The sequence below is a fragment of the Meles meles genome, chromosome 3 (genome assembly GCF_922984935.1).
Source record: "Meles meles chromosome 3, mMelMel3.1 paternal haplotype, whole genome shotgun sequence".
Taxonomy (NCBI): Eukaryota; Metazoa; Chordata; class Mammalia; order Carnivora; family Mustelidae; genus Meles; species Meles meles.
Window position 1 is genome coordinate 115,784,735 of NC_060068.1, and position 17,807 is coordinate 115,802,541.

The 17,807-nt window shown below is 39.0% G+C and overlaps 1 protein-coding gene across 5 annotated transcripts in view; it reads right to left on the bottom strand.

The window, feature by feature from the left end:
• The window catches only part of SLC27A6 (solute carrier family 27 member 6), a 96,509-nt gene that overhangs the window by 52,983 nt on the left and 25,719 nt on the right, over positions 1-17,807 (bottom strand). For all 5 annotated transcript variants that reach the window (XR_006817642.1, XR_006817640.1, XR_006817641.1 and 2 more), the window contains 2 exons: positions 15,697-15,855; positions 14,297-14,421 (listed from right to left, as the gene is read on the bottom strand). Coding sequence is in view for 2 of the 5 variants with exons in the window: in XM_045998789.1 (XP_045854745.1) it covers positions 14,297-14,421; positions 15,697-15,855 (284 nt within the window). In the remaining 3 variants the exon portion in view is untranslated. The remainder of the gene's footprint in view (positions 1-14,296; positions 14,422-15,696; positions 15,856-17,807) is intronic.

The window sequence follows — 17,807 nt, forward strand, 5'->3', positions numbered from 1 at the left end:
ACTGTTATGGGAAAAAAAGAGAAGGTATATTTCTTCTGATTTTGAAATGCATGCACATCATAGAAAATTTGGAAAGCACAGGAAAGTTTTAAAAGGAATTTAAAAATCTGTAATCTTACTACACGAACGTTATTTTCATATAACCATGCATGTAATGAAAAGTTACAATCACACTGCATTCGAGCTACATATTCTTCTTTATTAATATTATATTCTGAACATTATCCTAAGGTATTGGCTCTTAAGTGTCAGAAACAGGATTTTTCATGTGTATATGACTGTCATATCATAATATCACAATTTATGTACTATCACCTATTTTTGGATAACCACCTTATTTCCCAATATTCACCTATATAAAGAAACCTGAGTGAACATCCTGTCTATAAATCTTTGCAACTCATTCAGATAGGTCCCTCCAAGAACGTAATAGTTATCAATTTTTATGATTTTGTTGCCAAAATTATTGTATTAAAAGGACATTTTATTTACATCATACTTCTTCAATGTACGAACTAAGAATTCATTTAATTTAAAATGTTAATTTGGCAAGAACACGTGGAATAATCTTTTTATAATTAAATATATTATTCTTTTCTTTGGTTAATATTTTTACTTACTTTGTGATTAAAAATCTCCTTTCCCATCCAACATAAAAAAAAAAAACTCAACAGACTATCTTTTTCTTTACATTTTTTTTTAATTTTTTATTTATTTGACAGAGAGAGATCATAGGTAGGCAGAGAGGCAGACAGAGAGAGAGGAGGAAGCAGGCACCCCGCTGAGCAGAGAGCCTGATGTGTGGCTCAATCCCAGGACCCTGAGATCATGACCTGAGCCGAAGGCAGAGGCTTAACCCACTGAGCCACCCAGGTGCCCCCTTCTTTACATTTAACAATTATATTCATCTAGAATTAAATTTGTGAGAAAAGTGTAACTTTTAAAACTTCATGTAGGGGCACCTGGGTGGCTCAGTGGGTTAAAGCCTCTGCCTTCGGCTAAGGTCATGATCCCAGGTTCCTGGGATCGAGCCCCACATAGGGCTCTCTGCTCAGCGGGGAGCCTGCTTCCTCCTCTCTCTCTCTCTCTTTGCCTGCCTCTCTGCCTACTTGTGATCAGTCTGTCAAATAAATAAATAAAATCTTTAAAAAAAAAAAAAAACTTCACGTAATGATTTGTCTCATTTAAGGCCAATTCAGATAGAGATGCAACGTGAGAGACATTCACAGAGACGTAGAGAAACCCACGCACTAAGTGAGATGTAGAGACAAAAGTGCAAACACAAGGATGGATGCTTGCTCTTTCTTGCTTGATCTTGCTCTCTCTTATTCTCTACCCCCCCACTACACATATGCTCTCTCTCTCTGTCTCACTCTTCCCCCACCACACACACAGAGGGTGAGAAAGAGAGTTAAAAAAAAAAAAAAGATAAACTAGACACAGAGACATACTTGAAGAAAGAAAGGCGCACACACAGAGACACACAGTTGTACACAGAGACACAGGTACTGAGACACAGAGATACAAGCAAACAGAGAAGCAAACAAGCAAAAATAAGTGAGATAGAAACACACAGAAAAAGGAGACAAATGCAGAAATCCACAGGGTGCGGGACAAGAACAAAAGACATGTTTGCAGCCCAATAGCAGGAGAAAAAGGAGTGGAGATCTTTAAGCCCCCATGTTCAGGTTACTGTACTTTCTCATTTTAATCACCATGACAACCCTAGAAAATAAGACGCATTATCCCCATTTTGCACATTGGGATATGAAGTTCAGGTCCAAGGTCACAGGCATGAAATAAGACACAGAATTTGAACACATTAAAATGAAAGTGCTATGTGGGCAGGGGCTGTAGCCTGTTCTCTCCTCTGCGGTGCTCCATTGCCTAGGACAGTGCCTGGTACATAAAAGATGTTCACAACATACTTGTGGAAGGAAGAAAGAAAGAGAGGGAAGGCAAATCAAAGAAAGAAATGGAGACAGAGAGGGAGAGGGGGAAGGAAGGAAAGAAAGAGAGGAGAGGAAAAAAAAAAAAAAACAGCTCAAAACCCTGCAAAGGCCATGTTCTATTTTCCCAAGTATTTCCCCCATGATTTTAGGAATAGAAAGCATCAAAACATGAGTTTATAATTCAATAGTCAGCGCTTAAATATTTATAGACTTGCATGCGTGTGCACACACACACATACACACATAGAGTAAGCCATTTTACAATACACAGAAAGTACTCATTTTTATCTCCAGACATTTAAACTCCCATTTGAAATTTAAAAGAGAATCTGCTGGATGAGTCAGACCTTTTAATACAGAAATGCCACAGTCCTGGGTTTCAGTAGAGCAGTTTCCCTTTGCCTTTCAGTATCATCCATCCAAACCAATGTGGACAGACCACGTCCGTACCAGGACAAGACTCACACCCGGTGGACCAAGGCTCCTGTTTTGTCAAAGCGTTCTCAGAGGAGGAGCCATTTTCCAGCTGCCAGATGCCAGGCAGTGCTTGAACTATAGCTTCCTCCTCCTGAGCCATACATTCACATATTCATTTGCTGAAATGCACAGGCCTCTAACAATGCCCTCCTAGAAACAAAGTCTTTTTCTTCCAGAGCACGGGCTTAATCCTACCCAGAAAATCGAAAACACAGCCAAGCTACATGCCTCTTCATATGCCTATGAAAAGAGTAAGTCTGAAGGTTCTGCTTACATACAGGTTTTATATCAACCTTGATTTCTCAGAAACAAAGCTTGTTTGTTTACAGAGATGCAGAAAAGCAATATAAATTAACAGTGAAAACAAAGGGGCAAGCCATTTCTGCCTTCAGAAACTATCTGCCTCCGGTAACTCGCTGCTTAATGTGCAAAACAGAAGTATGGTCTAATTACTAAAGGATCACTGGAAATTCGTAACAGCATATGATAGGGCTTATGACCCTTTCATCTTGATTCTCCGTAGGACCTCTTTTTTTCTAAAACCCACTGATAATCACACATGCACATGTGTGCAACACACTCCACGGGTAAGAATAACTATATTCCAACAGTTTGCTGCCTTCACAGACACTCCAATATCAATATATTGAAAAAAATAAAGGCAGCAAGCCAGCTGGGTATTACAGAATGGGTACCAAGTAACACTAAATGCAAACACATTGTCAGAGAAAAAAAATAAAAGGCATAAAATAGCAAAACTTTTCTACTGCAGCAGGAAAGGAATGGTGGGGCGGGGACAGGGTGGAGGCCTCTTTTGAGAAAGAGCCGGAGGGTATTTAAAAGGAGAGACATGCCCTGCTAGCACGGTGTGGGCTCCAGCTGCCCCTAAAAGTCTTTGCCACGCTGCCTCTCCAGCCTGAGTTTGGCAGGTCATGGTTTCAGAGATGCCAGCTCTCAGTTCAACAAACCATTTTAAGGCCTAAATCATAGTTTGAAAAGAGCTGTGTGATCTCAAGTATCACAGCAGAAAGCAACCACACTATGGGCTTATTTCAAACTCTTCTTCTGAACTATTTCTACTACTTCAACTACTTCTTCTGAACAAGTGTCTTCTAACCTGGCAGCACTCCATGGAGCTCAAGGGTAGAGGTAAAGCCATGTTGCAGACCAGAGACATTTCCAAATTGCCTTATTTGACAAGGACTGGCTCCAAGAGCCTATTCAAGACATGCCTTAAACCTGAATGACAGAGCTAACAACTAAAAAGACAAGGGAGCTGTGTAGACATAAAGAGAGTTCGATCTGGAAACCCAGAAAAAGGGACACCTAAGCCACAACTAAGCTGATTTATTAATGAAATGTTCTGAAAAGTTCAGGGGCTCATGACCAAGATAATTTCTGCTGTGAGCAGGATACAGCAGCAGTCTGACTCCCTCCATGCAAGGATACAAACTTTTGATTTATCCAAACTCCTTCAGGGAGCTCTGTTCTCCCCAGGAATGTGACTTGCTGATTATAACTGAGCTTACCAGGCAGGCTGGGACCAGTGAAAGATTGTGCTGATCAGGAGCACACAGGTATCCTAGCAATGAGGCTCATTATTATTTGTTACTTCATTTTTAAAAAATAACTCCACGAATTTTTATTGAGCACCTGTTATGTGTCAGGTACCATAGTGAGTACTGAGGGTATAACATTAGATGAAGAAGATGAACTCCCTGCTTTCCTGGAAGGAGAAGATAAGAGGGGAAGGGGAAGATTAAGAGAGAATAAGGGACGATTATATATAAAATCTGTAATATGGTAATAAGTTCTGTGAAGAAAAATAAAGCAGTGAAAGAAAACTATGAGATAAGCATTGTGATGGAGTCTGGCTTCATTCTTGATGACTGACTGCTAATAGCTAATAGCTGGGCAAGCTGATGAGATCACCCAGTGTTCCTTTATTTGGCAGCAATTGGAAGCTCAAAGTATGCAAGCAGTCCCACGTGCAAAAGACCATTTGCCCTGGTGCCTTCTTCTTGTCACAGTAAAAGCCAAACCTGCCTCTTTCCCCAGCTTTCTGAAGTTATTTTTGGATATCCTTGGGACCCTAGCCTGCTCTTCCCAGAAAGCCCCATTATGTGAGTAATAAACTGTTCACATTCTCTCGGTGCATGTTTGGTGCATATAAGTCTCAACATCTGTACCAAATTTGGGTATGAGACCATCTGAGTTGCTAAGGTGACCGTACCTATATTAGTAGGACTTGTGGTCAGAAATGCCCTCACTTGGGACTGAGTGAGGGACTGAGCCATGCAAGTATCTGAGGGAACATTCAAGGGGAAAGAAGGAGAGCCCTGATATATTGAAGGGAAAACAGGAAGGACAGCAAAGCTGTAGTGGAGTAAACAAGGAGAGACAGCAGGTGTGGCAGGGAGGTGGGGAGAAGGGGAAACACTATCAGGGGAGCTGGCCACATAGAGAGCTGTGTAGTCCATTCTAAAGGAATTTGGATTTTCTTCCAAGTGAACCATCAGAAGGATTTTAATGGTGAAGGAACACAACCTGACTTCCATTTTAACTTAATCATTCCAACTGCTATGCAAGAATGGAATAGAAGGGGACAAAAGTGGGGCAAAGAAGAAGTCAGCCAGAGCTAAACTATCAGGGGGAGCTAGAGCTGGCTCAGACGAGAGCAGCAAGGAGGCAGTAAGCTGAGGTTTGATTCCAGATGCATTTGAAGGTCAAATCTGCAGGGGTTGCTCATGGATTAGATGGGGAGTGAGGGAAAGAGAAGCTCCAAGGGAGATTCCAGGATCTATGTGGCTGAGCACCTGGATGGGGCAAGAAGGGCATCTTGATGGAAGAGGTAGTGAAGAAGTTGAGCTTTGGCCATTTTTAAGATCAGATGCCAATGAGATTTCTAAGTGAAGATGTCAAGTGGGAAGGCAGGTATCTAATACCTGAAATCAAGGGAGAAGACACAGCTGGAGATACACCCTTGAGAGTTAAGCTGTGGGTGGTATTTGCAGCCAGAAACATATCCAGAGAGTGAGAGTAGAGAAAAGAAAGGTTTGATTGCGAGTGGTGGGCACTGTGAACATTTACAGGTCAGGAAGATTAGTGAAGACCCAGCAATGGAGACTATTTAAAGCTACCAACTGGCACTCCTGAGCTTGGTCTATGAGTCTAATCTAAAGACCTATACTGATAAAGGAGATCTGAACCTGTCAGGCTGGAGACTAGAACTTCAACTTTGGAATATTTGCTGTGATAACAAAAACCATTTTGTGAGGTCTCTTCTGAGAGCCCTTCGCCACTGTTTCTGTGTGAATTTCTGTGCCTAACAACTTAACCCTTACATCAATCTGTTTCCGTGTGAATTTCTGTGCCTAACAACTTAACCCTTACATCAATCTGTTTCCATGTGAATTTCTGTGCCTAACAACTTAACCCTTACATCAATTCCAGACATAACTGTTACTACACTCATTTTATCGATGACCAAACTGAGGGGGGAGCTGCTCAGAAAAGCGAGGTAATTCGCTCCAGATCACAGAGGTTTTGAGACACAGAAGTTAGGTTTGATTCCAACAGGAAAGAAATGAAATAACTTGCCTGATGTGACATAGTGAATTAATGGAAGCTGGAAATAGATCCCTGATACGTTTAACATAAAGTTATTGTTATTTTTTTCCACTGGGAATAAAATGATCACTTGGAAAATTCTGGCCATTTATCATTTGCTGAAGATTCTTGTGCTTATACACTGAAGACTGGCCATTTCTTACCTTGATTTTATATATTTTATACATCCATAGCAAGGACATCAAGAACACTATTAAAGGAAGAGACAAGGGGCGCCTGGGTGGCTCAGTGGGTTAAAGCCTCTGCCTTCGGCTCAGGTCCTGATCCCTGGGTCCTGGGATCCAGTCCTGCATCGCATCGGGCTCTCTGCTCAGAGGGAAGCCTGCCCCCCACCCCCCACTTCTCTGCCTGCCTTTCTGCCTACTTGTGATCTCTGTCAAATAAATAAATAAAATCTTAAAAAAAATAAAAATAAAGGAAGAGACAATGTGAAAATTTGCAAATAAATCATAATACAAAAAATCTTGGAGGTACATTTTAAAATGTTAAATCAGTCTGGACTATAGGAAAACCTCACCCACATACCACATTTACAGTAAAAGTAGTATATAACCCAAGAGGAAACAGGCATCATACCTTCAGGATTTTTAACTTTATATTTCTGTTTTTAGTATTTTTATTTGTGAAAAGTATCTTGTTATAAAATTATTACTATTTTAGTATTTTAAAGTTTTACTTTGAAATTATCATGCTGTATTTATACTGGCTTTTACAAATTTTATCACTTTTTTTTTTTTTTTTTTAGACAGAGAGAGAGAGAGAGAGAGAGAGTGCCTGCACATGAGGTGGGGGGGCGAGTGGTGAGGTGGGACAGAGGGAAAGGAGAGAGAGAACCTAAGGAGGCTCCAAGCTCAGTGCAGAGCTGAAGGCAGGCTCCATCTCACGGCCCTGAGATCATGACTTGAGCCCAAATCAAGAGTCAGACACTTTACTGACTGAGCCACCCAGGCGCCCCTAAGCTGGCTTTTATAATTAAAGTATGATTTTCATTAGTCAAAGACCAATTATTTTCAACACTCGCACAAATCACTCTAATTTTACAATGACATTTGCAGAAAACATTACTACATTCTGTTTAAAAATAGTTCCTTCTGGGGCACCTGGGTGGCTCAGTGGGTTAAAGCTTCTGCCTTCGGCTCAGGTCATGATCCCAGGGTCCTGGGATCGAGCCCCACATCTGGCTCTCTGCTCGGCAGGGAGCCTGCTTCCTCCTCTCTCTCTGCCTGCCTCTCCGCCTACTTGTAATTTCTGTCTTTCAAATAAATAAATAAAATCTTTTAAAAAAATAAAAATAGAAATAGTTCCTTCCATTTGTATTGGGCTTCTCAGTTTAGATTTTTTAATGTATATCTCATAACTGGATTATGAGAAGCAGGGGGCAAATGAGGATAAGTGGGTGTTGCCACCTATTTTATATAACGATGGGAACCATGACTTAAAGAGAAGTGACCAGCAGAAAGTCTAAAATTGAACCTGTGTCTTTTGATTCCATAGTCCATGCATTACTTTCTTTCTGCATAAAGTAAATTTGTTGGAAATTTTTTAAAAAGATTCACTTATTTGAGAGAAGAGAGAACACGCACACACATGCAAGAGTGGAGGGAGGGGGAGAGGGAGAGAATCTGAAGCAGACTCCCCGCTGATTCTGGAGCCAAGGCAGGGCTTGATCCCAGGACCCTGAGATCGTGACCTGAGCCAAAATCAAGAGTCTGATGCTTAACTGACTGAGTCACCCAGGTGCCCCTATCTGTTGGGTAATTCAGCAACTAAGAGATATGTGTACTCTTAATGGAAATTATAACATGAATGGTATAAGCAAATAGAAAAAGATATGTATATTTTATAGGCATTACTACCCATGAAATACAGATCATTAAATATTAAAATTAGCACTTATTAAAACCCGTTAATAATATACACAGTCTAAAACATTTCAAAATATTCATTAATTCCCTGTTAATTCTTCTAGCATTTAGGGAGCTTGTAGCTATTTCTATCTGAGTCCTTCTAAGGACTATGTTTCTATATTTGTAGTTTTCATTTTTTTTAAAGGTTTTATTTATTTATTTGACAGAAATAGACACAGTGAGAGAGAGAACACAAGTAGGGGGAGTGGGAGAGGGAGAAACAGGCTTCCCGCTGAGCAGGGAGCTTGCTGTCGGGGCTCGATTCCAGGACCCTGAGATCATGACCTGAGCGGAAGGCAACCACTTAGTGGCTGAGTCACCCAGGCGCCCCTCTGTATTTGTAGTTTTTAAGCAGAAAAAAAGATTCTGGGAACTTGTCAAATTTTCTAAATGCTTTTATATCTACTATGAGAATATTAAACACATCTTCGATTTACTTAAGGAAAACTGAGTTTTAAAAGAGAGATGATTTACTCAATCATATAATAAAATGCTTCAAGAAATAACAAAAAAAAGTATAAATATCTTAAAACAACTAGGTCTTGGAGATAAAATCAATTGTTTTGAGTGTTTCAGAGTCAGAAATGATAGCAAAACTAATGCAAAACATCTTAATAAGAATTAAAGCTCATATCAATTTAAAAATGTCATTCTTTCGAGGTTATTAAGTATGATGAGAAAAGTTTCCAGAGTTCAGTGTTCTGATAAACTACATCTTTTACAAGATGTGGAATGAGGAAAATGTGATGATAAAACATTTGAAGTTAGGTAGAAACTAAAAAAAATGAAAACATGATAGAAGAACGAATGTTTTTAATAGACCCATTAAGGTGCATGTATTCTTCTACATCAATTTAGTGTCATTTAGTCCCTTCTCTTAGAATTGTATTCTTTGACAAATCTCCATCTTCCTCATCACCACTTCCCTCAATATGACAAGGAAAACTCTTAAAAGTTTGGAAGAAATGATGGGCTTTCTTTGAAGAAAATAGAGTAGATGTCCTTTCAAACTGAAGTCTGAGTCTTAAAATCTCACAGTGCTGATAATTGATTATTGTCATTTAACAACATGACATTAACCATTTAACATTTAGGGTAACAACTTGTTACCCTAAAGAAAGCAAACACTTATGGGTGCCCTGCATGACTGTCTAAACATTGCTGGTAAAAAAATTAATATGGCTTTTAATGACCAACATTTAATAAATATTTATCAGATATCTGGGTCCTGTAAAATGTCTCCCTTTTCATAATGGGAATCAACTGTAATCCATTCTGTCAAAGTTTTAACACACTTTAATGAAGGTATCCAGAATCTTAAGGATACTTTCTAGTTCCTACTGAATTTCCTGGCTTTTAATAGAAGAGAGAAAAAGGATGTAATTTATAGAAGATATATTCACTAAAAAACATATACCAAAATACATATACTAGAAAGTATAGGATATGCCTTCAGAATGTCAAAACATAGGTGTTTTACATTGAGACAAACTATATTGCCTAAATTATAATATTAACTTGAAAAATAAATATTACATACATAAATCTTTGCCTGGTTAATTATATCCTGCCCTCTGTAGGCTTTGGGCTCCAGATTCCTACATCCAACTACCAATTCCACTTCTTTACCTGAATGCCTAATGAACATACCAAACTTAACAAGTCCAAAAGAAATTTAATTTTAATTCTTTAAATCTCAGTTTACCTTACCTGACAATGGCTCACAGTTTACCCCTTTCAACCAAAAACCTGAGACTCATCATTGATTCTATTACTTCACCGCCTTAACCCTGTTAGTTAGTTTTGAAAATCTAACCCTGTTAGTTAGAAAATCTTGTTATCCATCCTTCAAATAGATTCCAAATCAGTATAGTTTCTTTCTTTTTTTTTTTTTTTTTTTCAGTTTGCCTTCATCTTTTCCCAAATGCTCTACTGGAAATGATATCCATATTTCTCCTCCATGGTACATATTGAGCCCTACAAGATCTGGTCTGTGAGTGGCCTGGCCACCCTTTCCTTCTCTAAATATTCAATCTGTGTTCTCTGTGGACTTCTTCATTTTTACTTTGTTCTGTTGTGACTGTTGTCCCCCAGCTTTTTCACGTTTGGATCACACTTGCCATACCAATTCCTTGGCTCATTGGTCACCATTTCAGAGAAGCCCTCTCTGACCCCTCAACTTAATTAGTAATGCCACACCCTCACCACCCACCATCTCCTCCTCCTCCTCACCCACTTTGTTTCTTCAAAACACTTGCCATTGTCACTTTCCTTCATGTATTGGCTGCTGTACGTTCTCCCTTCCCAAACTAGAGCATGAGTACCATGAGAAAAGACGGCTTGTCTTATGTGCCCCTGTATACAAAAACCTGCATTATTACTCGAATGACTGAATGAGTGACAGGTAAGATTCTATCCCTAAATATTTCTAACTCTTGGCAGTTTCAGGCAGTGTATTTAAAGAAGATGAAGTGTGCAGGAATCCCACAGAGGATCACTGATGTATAGCATGCCACCATATTCCAAGCAATATGAAATGCAGCACTAATGCTAAGAAAACAAAGAACCCGAGCCAATCAGAGAGTGTATGATGCTGCTTCAGTAATGCAGAAGACTTGAAAGACTGGAACATGGGGAGAGCTGCTTTCCTATTCTTCAGGGAAGAGAATAATTACTCCATTCCTCCGTGACTAAGAAGAGTCAGTACCGTGGCTTTTTAAAAAAGGGTAGTGAAGCTGCCAGAAGTTTGAGGCACATCCAATGTTTATGCCAAAGGAACTTTTGTAACTGGACTTTTGAAAAAGAGAAAAAAAGGGTGGGGGGGGGTGGATAAAAGCTTCCAGCCAGGGAAGGCCAACTCTAGGGTGTTTTTATTTAACTATGTACAACCACATACAGCTTTGGGCAAAGCTCTATTTATTTCCGTCCTTCCTCCTCAATTTGCCTCAGGTCATTGCTTAAAGATTGCTTCCAAACGCTATCTTTTCTTCCAAGAACCTCAGTTAAGACTTAAAATATGATGTCATTAACTAAAAGCAATCAGGAATTCTGTTTTAAGCACTCAGACCATGAATTCTGCCTGCAGGTAAACCTCCTTTGGAATATATTACTTACCCTTGGATGGAGAACAAATCTGGATATATTTAGAGAATATGTAGTTTGCTTTTTTTTTTTTTTTTTTTTTAGTTAAGGATTTATATTAAATGTCTATGGGGCCTCAAACCAGGGTGTAGGACACATCCACTTCTAATTCTCTGAAGGTGTGAACCTGGTTACCCGCTCACTCTTGGCTATGCCTGGAGCCCCTGATGTGCCACCAAGCAGATGTGGCCCCTGCCTATAGGAGTTCACTGAAAGCAATAAATATTGGATCGAAAAAAAAGCAAGACCTCCTTGAAGGAGTCAGATGTCTTACCAGAATGGCTTTCTTCTTTCCCTAATCTTTAATGCCAAGAACTGCTTGTTCTTTTTCTATGTGAAATCAACAAAAGGGATTAAGTAATACAACGAATTGCTGCTCAAAAAAAAATGATCACTTTTTCCTCTGAGCAGAGCTATTTTTTACTTCCCCTCTCTCCTCCTCCACTTGTCTTCAGGCAAATGCTGAGAGATTATGTCAAAAACACTATCTTTTCTTCAAAGAACTTTACTTAAGAATGAAAATATTTCATTAACTAAAAGAAAAATCAGGTATTCTACTTTCAATTCTCAGTTCTCTCAAATTCTCTGTGGCTATAGCATTTTTCCCAAATTAATTCATTCCCAATTCAGAGAGGTGAAAACGTTCTTTTTATAAAAAAAAAAATTCTAACAAAAACACTTTGAGAAAAGATTTGTAGTGAACATGACAAATGATTAATAAATATCTTTATTATAGGAAATGGTGGCTCAAACATAAAATATTATGTGCTACAGGCATAAATGAGTAAAAGACTCAGAAAAGACATTTTAAAGAGAACTATGGATAATTTTCTAATTATTCAAAGTTGTTAATAATCTGAACAAAGAAGTTAAAAATATATTTGTTTCTATCTATAAAGTCATAAATAAAATTAAATGTTCCCCCATTATCAAAAAAGAAAAAAAATAAGAAAAAAACCCCATTCCTTGTTCAAACATTCCTTGTTCAAACAAAATATTATTAAGAAGCCCTAGGGACGCCTGGGTGGCTCATTTGGTTAAGCATCGCTTTCCGCTCAGGTCATGATACTGGAGTCCTGGTATCTAGTCCTGCATTGGGTTGCCTGCCCAGCAGGGAGTCTGCTTCTCCCTCTGACCTTCTTCCTTCTCCTGCTCTCGCTCTCTCTCACTCTCACTCTCTCAAGTAAATAAAAATCTTTAAAAAGAAAAAAAAAAAAGAAGAAGACCTAGCAAACTGGGTTTCATCCAACATATTTGAAAGACTGTAAAGATCGCCCTATTTTCCCTATTCACTATCCTTCAGTGACTTTTGAGAACTCTGAAGGGGGTTCTAGTTCTCCATGAAGCACAACTGGGAAACCACTATTTTTAATATCATGCAGTCCTGATAAAGAGACCATACAAACAATAAGTATACTCTCACAACATCACTGAGATTCTAAAGCACGTTAACCATTTTGAACTGTAATTTGGAAATATGCCCTAAAAATCACCAAAATACCCATGACTTTTGGCTGCCTTCACTTCTGAGCCCTTCTACTGGCTACATTGCATAAAGACACTAATTGCAGCAGCATTTAACAGAGTAAAACATTAGGGAAAAAATGCATGTGTTCCACTGTTCAGTACATACTTACTGAGCAAATAACCCTGCAAAAGCTAATGTTGCTATTGAAGGATGAGGAGAAAAAGGAATGGTTAGGGGTGTAGTTTAGAAAGCCTGTGAAGAAGTTCATTATGTGGTGCCCAATTTGTCCTTTACTGAAGGAGGCTTCTATCTTCCTGGAGGACATTAATTCCCCAAATTATCCTCATCCAGACATCACATCACCAAATAACACAATGAGAACTAGAAAATATACCAGGTTATGGCATTATAATTAATTATTCCACTAGGACTCTTAAGATAAGACCACAACTTTGACATTGGCCAAGTCTCCCTAAAGAAAATGAAGGCCAAAAAGTCTAAAACATTTCTCTGGGACTCCCTGTCTTAGCGATGGATCTAGGGAATCTATAGCTATGTGAAGCACTGCTGACTTAGAAAAGAACCAGGATGGTTTCTGGGCACAAAGGGAGTGTGGGTCAGGAGCTAGAGGAGGTCTCTACATGGTAAAAGTTAAGCTTAAAGTGAATAAAAGCATTTTGTAAATAAAACTATTCAGTGTCACATTCTTCTTGTGTTTTCCTTCCCTTTGTAATCCCATCTCTTCAACAAAGTCTAATTTAAATACTTCCAGCCTAGTCTCAGCTGTGCTGAGGGTAAAGGAAGAATTACATGTCCATATTTTAGCCAGAGAAGACAGAGAAGACATGCCAGTCCACCATCCATGCCTTAGGCTGGCATGATGATGGCAAAGGTGATGCATGAGGAATGAGGAAGGGGGTTTATCAAAGGTCAAGGACAGGCCATCAGCTTCTGCTGCCTGCCCCTCACAGGGAGGCATTCCCAATCACCATTATTCATGGGGTGGTGTGGATTTGATGACAGAAGGTCACTTCTTTGTAGCCTCAAGAATGTTTTAAGAAATCAGGTAAAACATAAGCATCTCAAAACACAAATGAGACCAGGAAAAGAATTTCTGAAGGCAAAAACACAAACAAATGAATAAAGACTAACCTCAGGCTCTTGCAACTCTCTCTGCTTATCTATTTTCAGAAAGGGCCAATTTATCAGTTGTTTGTGGGAATGACAGTTTCAGGTGGGGAGACAAGAACACATGAAAGCAAAATTTCTTTTTAAAACCAAACAGAGTAATGTAATCACTTATTCAAAAGAAAAGAAATAACAAGTATAGTCAATATCATTTGTTTTGTTTTGTTTTTTAGAGAACAGCGTTTTGAAAGATGATCTAATTCAGCCTTGCAGTAACCACTTTCTGTGTACAGAGTAGGCATTTAATTTCATAATCGGATGTGTACTACATTGGCAGAAATTTTAATCAGTCTCAACATAAAGTGGACTGGATTGCAAGTCTCTCCTATCCTGTCATAATGTAAAGCACTTCAGTACAATCACGCAGAGCTCTCCTTTTATTTCCTCTGACTTGCATCTCTGTAAGTCAGTCAAACTATGTTCTGGAAGAAGGTCTCCACCTTTGTCTACACACACACACACAAAAATTATTTTTCTCTCCATACTTTTTTCTTTCTGAAATTATTTTCCTTCCTGAAAATGATTCCTCTTACCTTGGGTTGTTTGCAAAGATAGCGACAAAGTTCTCCAATATATAGAAACACAGTCACATTATACTTTCTGCAGTCATTCCAAAATTGACTTGCTGAGAATTTCTTCTTCAACACACAAGTAGCTCCTATGAGAAAAGGCAAAGAACAGGCACTGGGGGAAAATATTCAAGGGCAGAAGTGACATAAAACACAAATGATGTTGCCCTGTCTAGAACACTTAACATTCAATTTCAAGGCTTTTGTAATCCATCAGTGGCCATTTATATCAAGCTCATTTGAAACTATTAATCTTACAATCCAATAAACTTAAAAAAAATACATGTTATAATTCTATGTTTTGACTGCAAATGTATTTTTTTTTTCATTTTGAAATACAGGGGATGAAAGAAAAGGTCAAAATAAGAAGGGGAGTTGCAAATATTAGAACATGACCATAGATAACGGTCAGTCTTCTTCACAGAGACCAAGAATATTCACTCATTTGTTTTTGAATATGTACACTTATTTTTAAAACCTTAAAGCTGCCTCAATATTTTTTGATGTTGAGAGTTGGTAAGAAAGGATTGGTAAGATAGCACCAGTCAAGTTCATCGATGACTACAGAATCTAAATGTAACAACCTAATTTTCACAACAATGTAAGTCATTGAATATGTTCCAAGGAAAATGCTATGTCTTGACTCTTGCCTTTGTTTATTTTGGATACTGGTCATATTTTACATATAATACTCCATAAAATTACTTTTTTATATTTTAGACATATACAGGTAGTAGTGAATGGTCTCCATTATATATTATTTAGGGGCCAGACACATAATCTCAGCATGTTTATGAATAGAATCTACTGAGTCACGAGCTACCAACAGACTTATTGGGTGCCTGGGGTACCTTGTTTGCAAAGGTAGCCTCAACAATTCCTGCTATGCAATGTGGATTTGCCATCTCTATTTCAAGGGGTAGGATCTGTTTCCTTACCCCTCATATCTTGACTCCAGACTGGTTTGTTACTTGCTCTGATCAATAATATGCAGGTGAAATGATCAATGTGATTTCTGAGGTTAAGCCTTAAGAGCTACACAGTTTCTACATTCACCCTCTTGGAAGCCTCCTTTCACCATTTAAGGAGGTGGGAATAGATCATCAAAGGATGAGTGACCACATAGAGAAGGAAGACTGGTCAACAGCCAGCTCCAACCACACGGCCAAATGTCCAAGGCATTGCTCTCTTCACTTCAGGAATAGACAGAGTATATCATAAAATTGGGTCCTTTTAATAAAAATTATGTTGTAACTATATAATAAGCCCACAGTTACTCTGAATTCTCTGACAGAGTTTAAAATTTAATGAACACAAGTTAATAAGCATTTTGAATACTCATCAAATAGAAAATGAAAACTTACCCAACTCAACACATCCACCAATTCCCACAAGAGATCCTGAACTATGATACAGAGGAAGAGTTATATAAATGATGTCATTAGCAGTAGAACCGAAACCCCACAAGCCAGCAGAACCCTTTAAAGACTGCAGCTGACTAATTACAGCTGCTTTTGGTAGACCTGGAAGAAAAGAAAAAAGATATATGTAATAGAAAGCAAGTTTACATATTACAAGTGCTTTGTAGGGACCAAGCAAATGTGAGCTGCTGCTGTAATTATTTCTGGAATCTTGGATCTACCCAAAAGATTAAAATTAATCTGACATTGGTTAAAAAAAAATCATAACATCCAAAAATAAAAAGAATTAAACCACCTTAGAATTCAAAAGAAATGCTAAACCTAATTGACTCTTAGGAAAAAGGTGAATGGTATTTATGATAGGCTAAATAAGCTTTAGTCATTAGTGTGAAGATGATCAGGGGTTTGAATTAGAGCAAGGGAAAATATTCTGTTAACTTATTTCCTAAGCACTGGTGGTATGTCAGAGAAGGCACAGGAATAAGCAAATGGCAGGATCAAAAGTGAGGACCAACAGCCCTAAGTGTGGCCTTTCTCTCTACCACCATACTGGAACAGTCCCACTTGCCATTTGCCAAGGGTGGGTTACAAATGTCAGTGGCTCTGCACACTTACTGCTGCACTGGACTGGATTCTATTTCCCAATTCCAGAAAATGAGACCCAAATTTCAAAATGTATTTCCTAAATTGAAGTAATTCCTTGTTATTTTCAGCTTGTCTTAGAGTCCTACAGCAAAATATACTCCCACAGTGATGTGGGCTGCAAGACTGTATGAGTCATTCCTTTTTTTCTCTCCCTTCTGATATACAACTAATGGGACCTGTACAACTACCTTCTTTCCAAAAGTGCCTCTGTACAACATACAAGGATACCCCAGAGATCCATCTACCTGTGGATGTGAATGTGGGTGAACTGGACGGCCAGAGGAGGTGGGAGATTAGGGGAGGTGGTGCTAGAGCCATGACCTTTCTGGCAGAAAAGGTCAAGGGTGAGGCAGTGAGTGGGTGAGTGGTGAATTTGCCTGGCCCTGTGGGCTGCTGCTTCTAAGACCAGTTGCTCTCTCTGAGAAGAGACCACAGTGACTAAGGGGAGGGAAGGGGAAGTGAAATAGGCAGACAAAGAGAGGTGAAGGAAAGTGACTCCTACTATCTACCCCAGGACTCAAGAGAACCAACCATAGACCTCTGGGACCTCCCCCTCCACTCGCACTTGACGATTCCCCCTACCAAGGCAGAGGCACACCCAAAGCCGCAAGTGCTAAGTACATACTTACCCCTCCCACCTCAACCACCACTTGGCCTTTTTTTGTGTTTTGAGCATCAGTACAGAAATCAAGAATTGGTGCTATAGCGCCACCTTCTGGAAAACAAAAGGAGGGTTCCTAACTACCAACGTGTTCAACTGTTGGTATCAAAGTAAAAAAACCTTGCCTGAGGGCACCTGGCTGGCTTAGCTAGTGTAGCCTGAGACTCTGAATCTCCAGGTTTTGACTAAGAGCCCCAGGCTGGGTGTAGAGATTACTTAAAAATAAGATCTTTTAAAAAATAACCCCCCAAAACCGGGATGCTTGGTTGGTTCCGTTGGTTAAGCATATGCCTTGGCCTCGGTCATGATTGCAGATCTGGGATCTAGTCCCTCATCAAGCTCCATCCTTGGGGAGGAGCCTGCTTCTCCCTCTGCCTGCTGCTCCCCTTGCTTGTACTCTTACTTTCTCTCTCTCTCTGATAAATAAATAAAATCTTAAAAACAAAAAACCTTGCCTAAATAAGAAAGGTATTTCCTATTTCAAATATGGTGGCAGAGGCATTTTTCATCAAACATCATGAAAAATCACGGTTAACAGAGTATAACAGAAAATGACAATTTTTCCATGAACCAAACCAAAGGTATGGAATACTGCAATCTAACTGATAACAGAATTTAAATAGTTATTATGAAGATATTCAATGAGCTGCATTCATGAGAAAACTCAGAAAGACAATATGATGATCTCAGAGCTACAATTAATGAGCAGGAGTACTTTACCAAAGAGATTGAAATTGTGAAAAAGAAC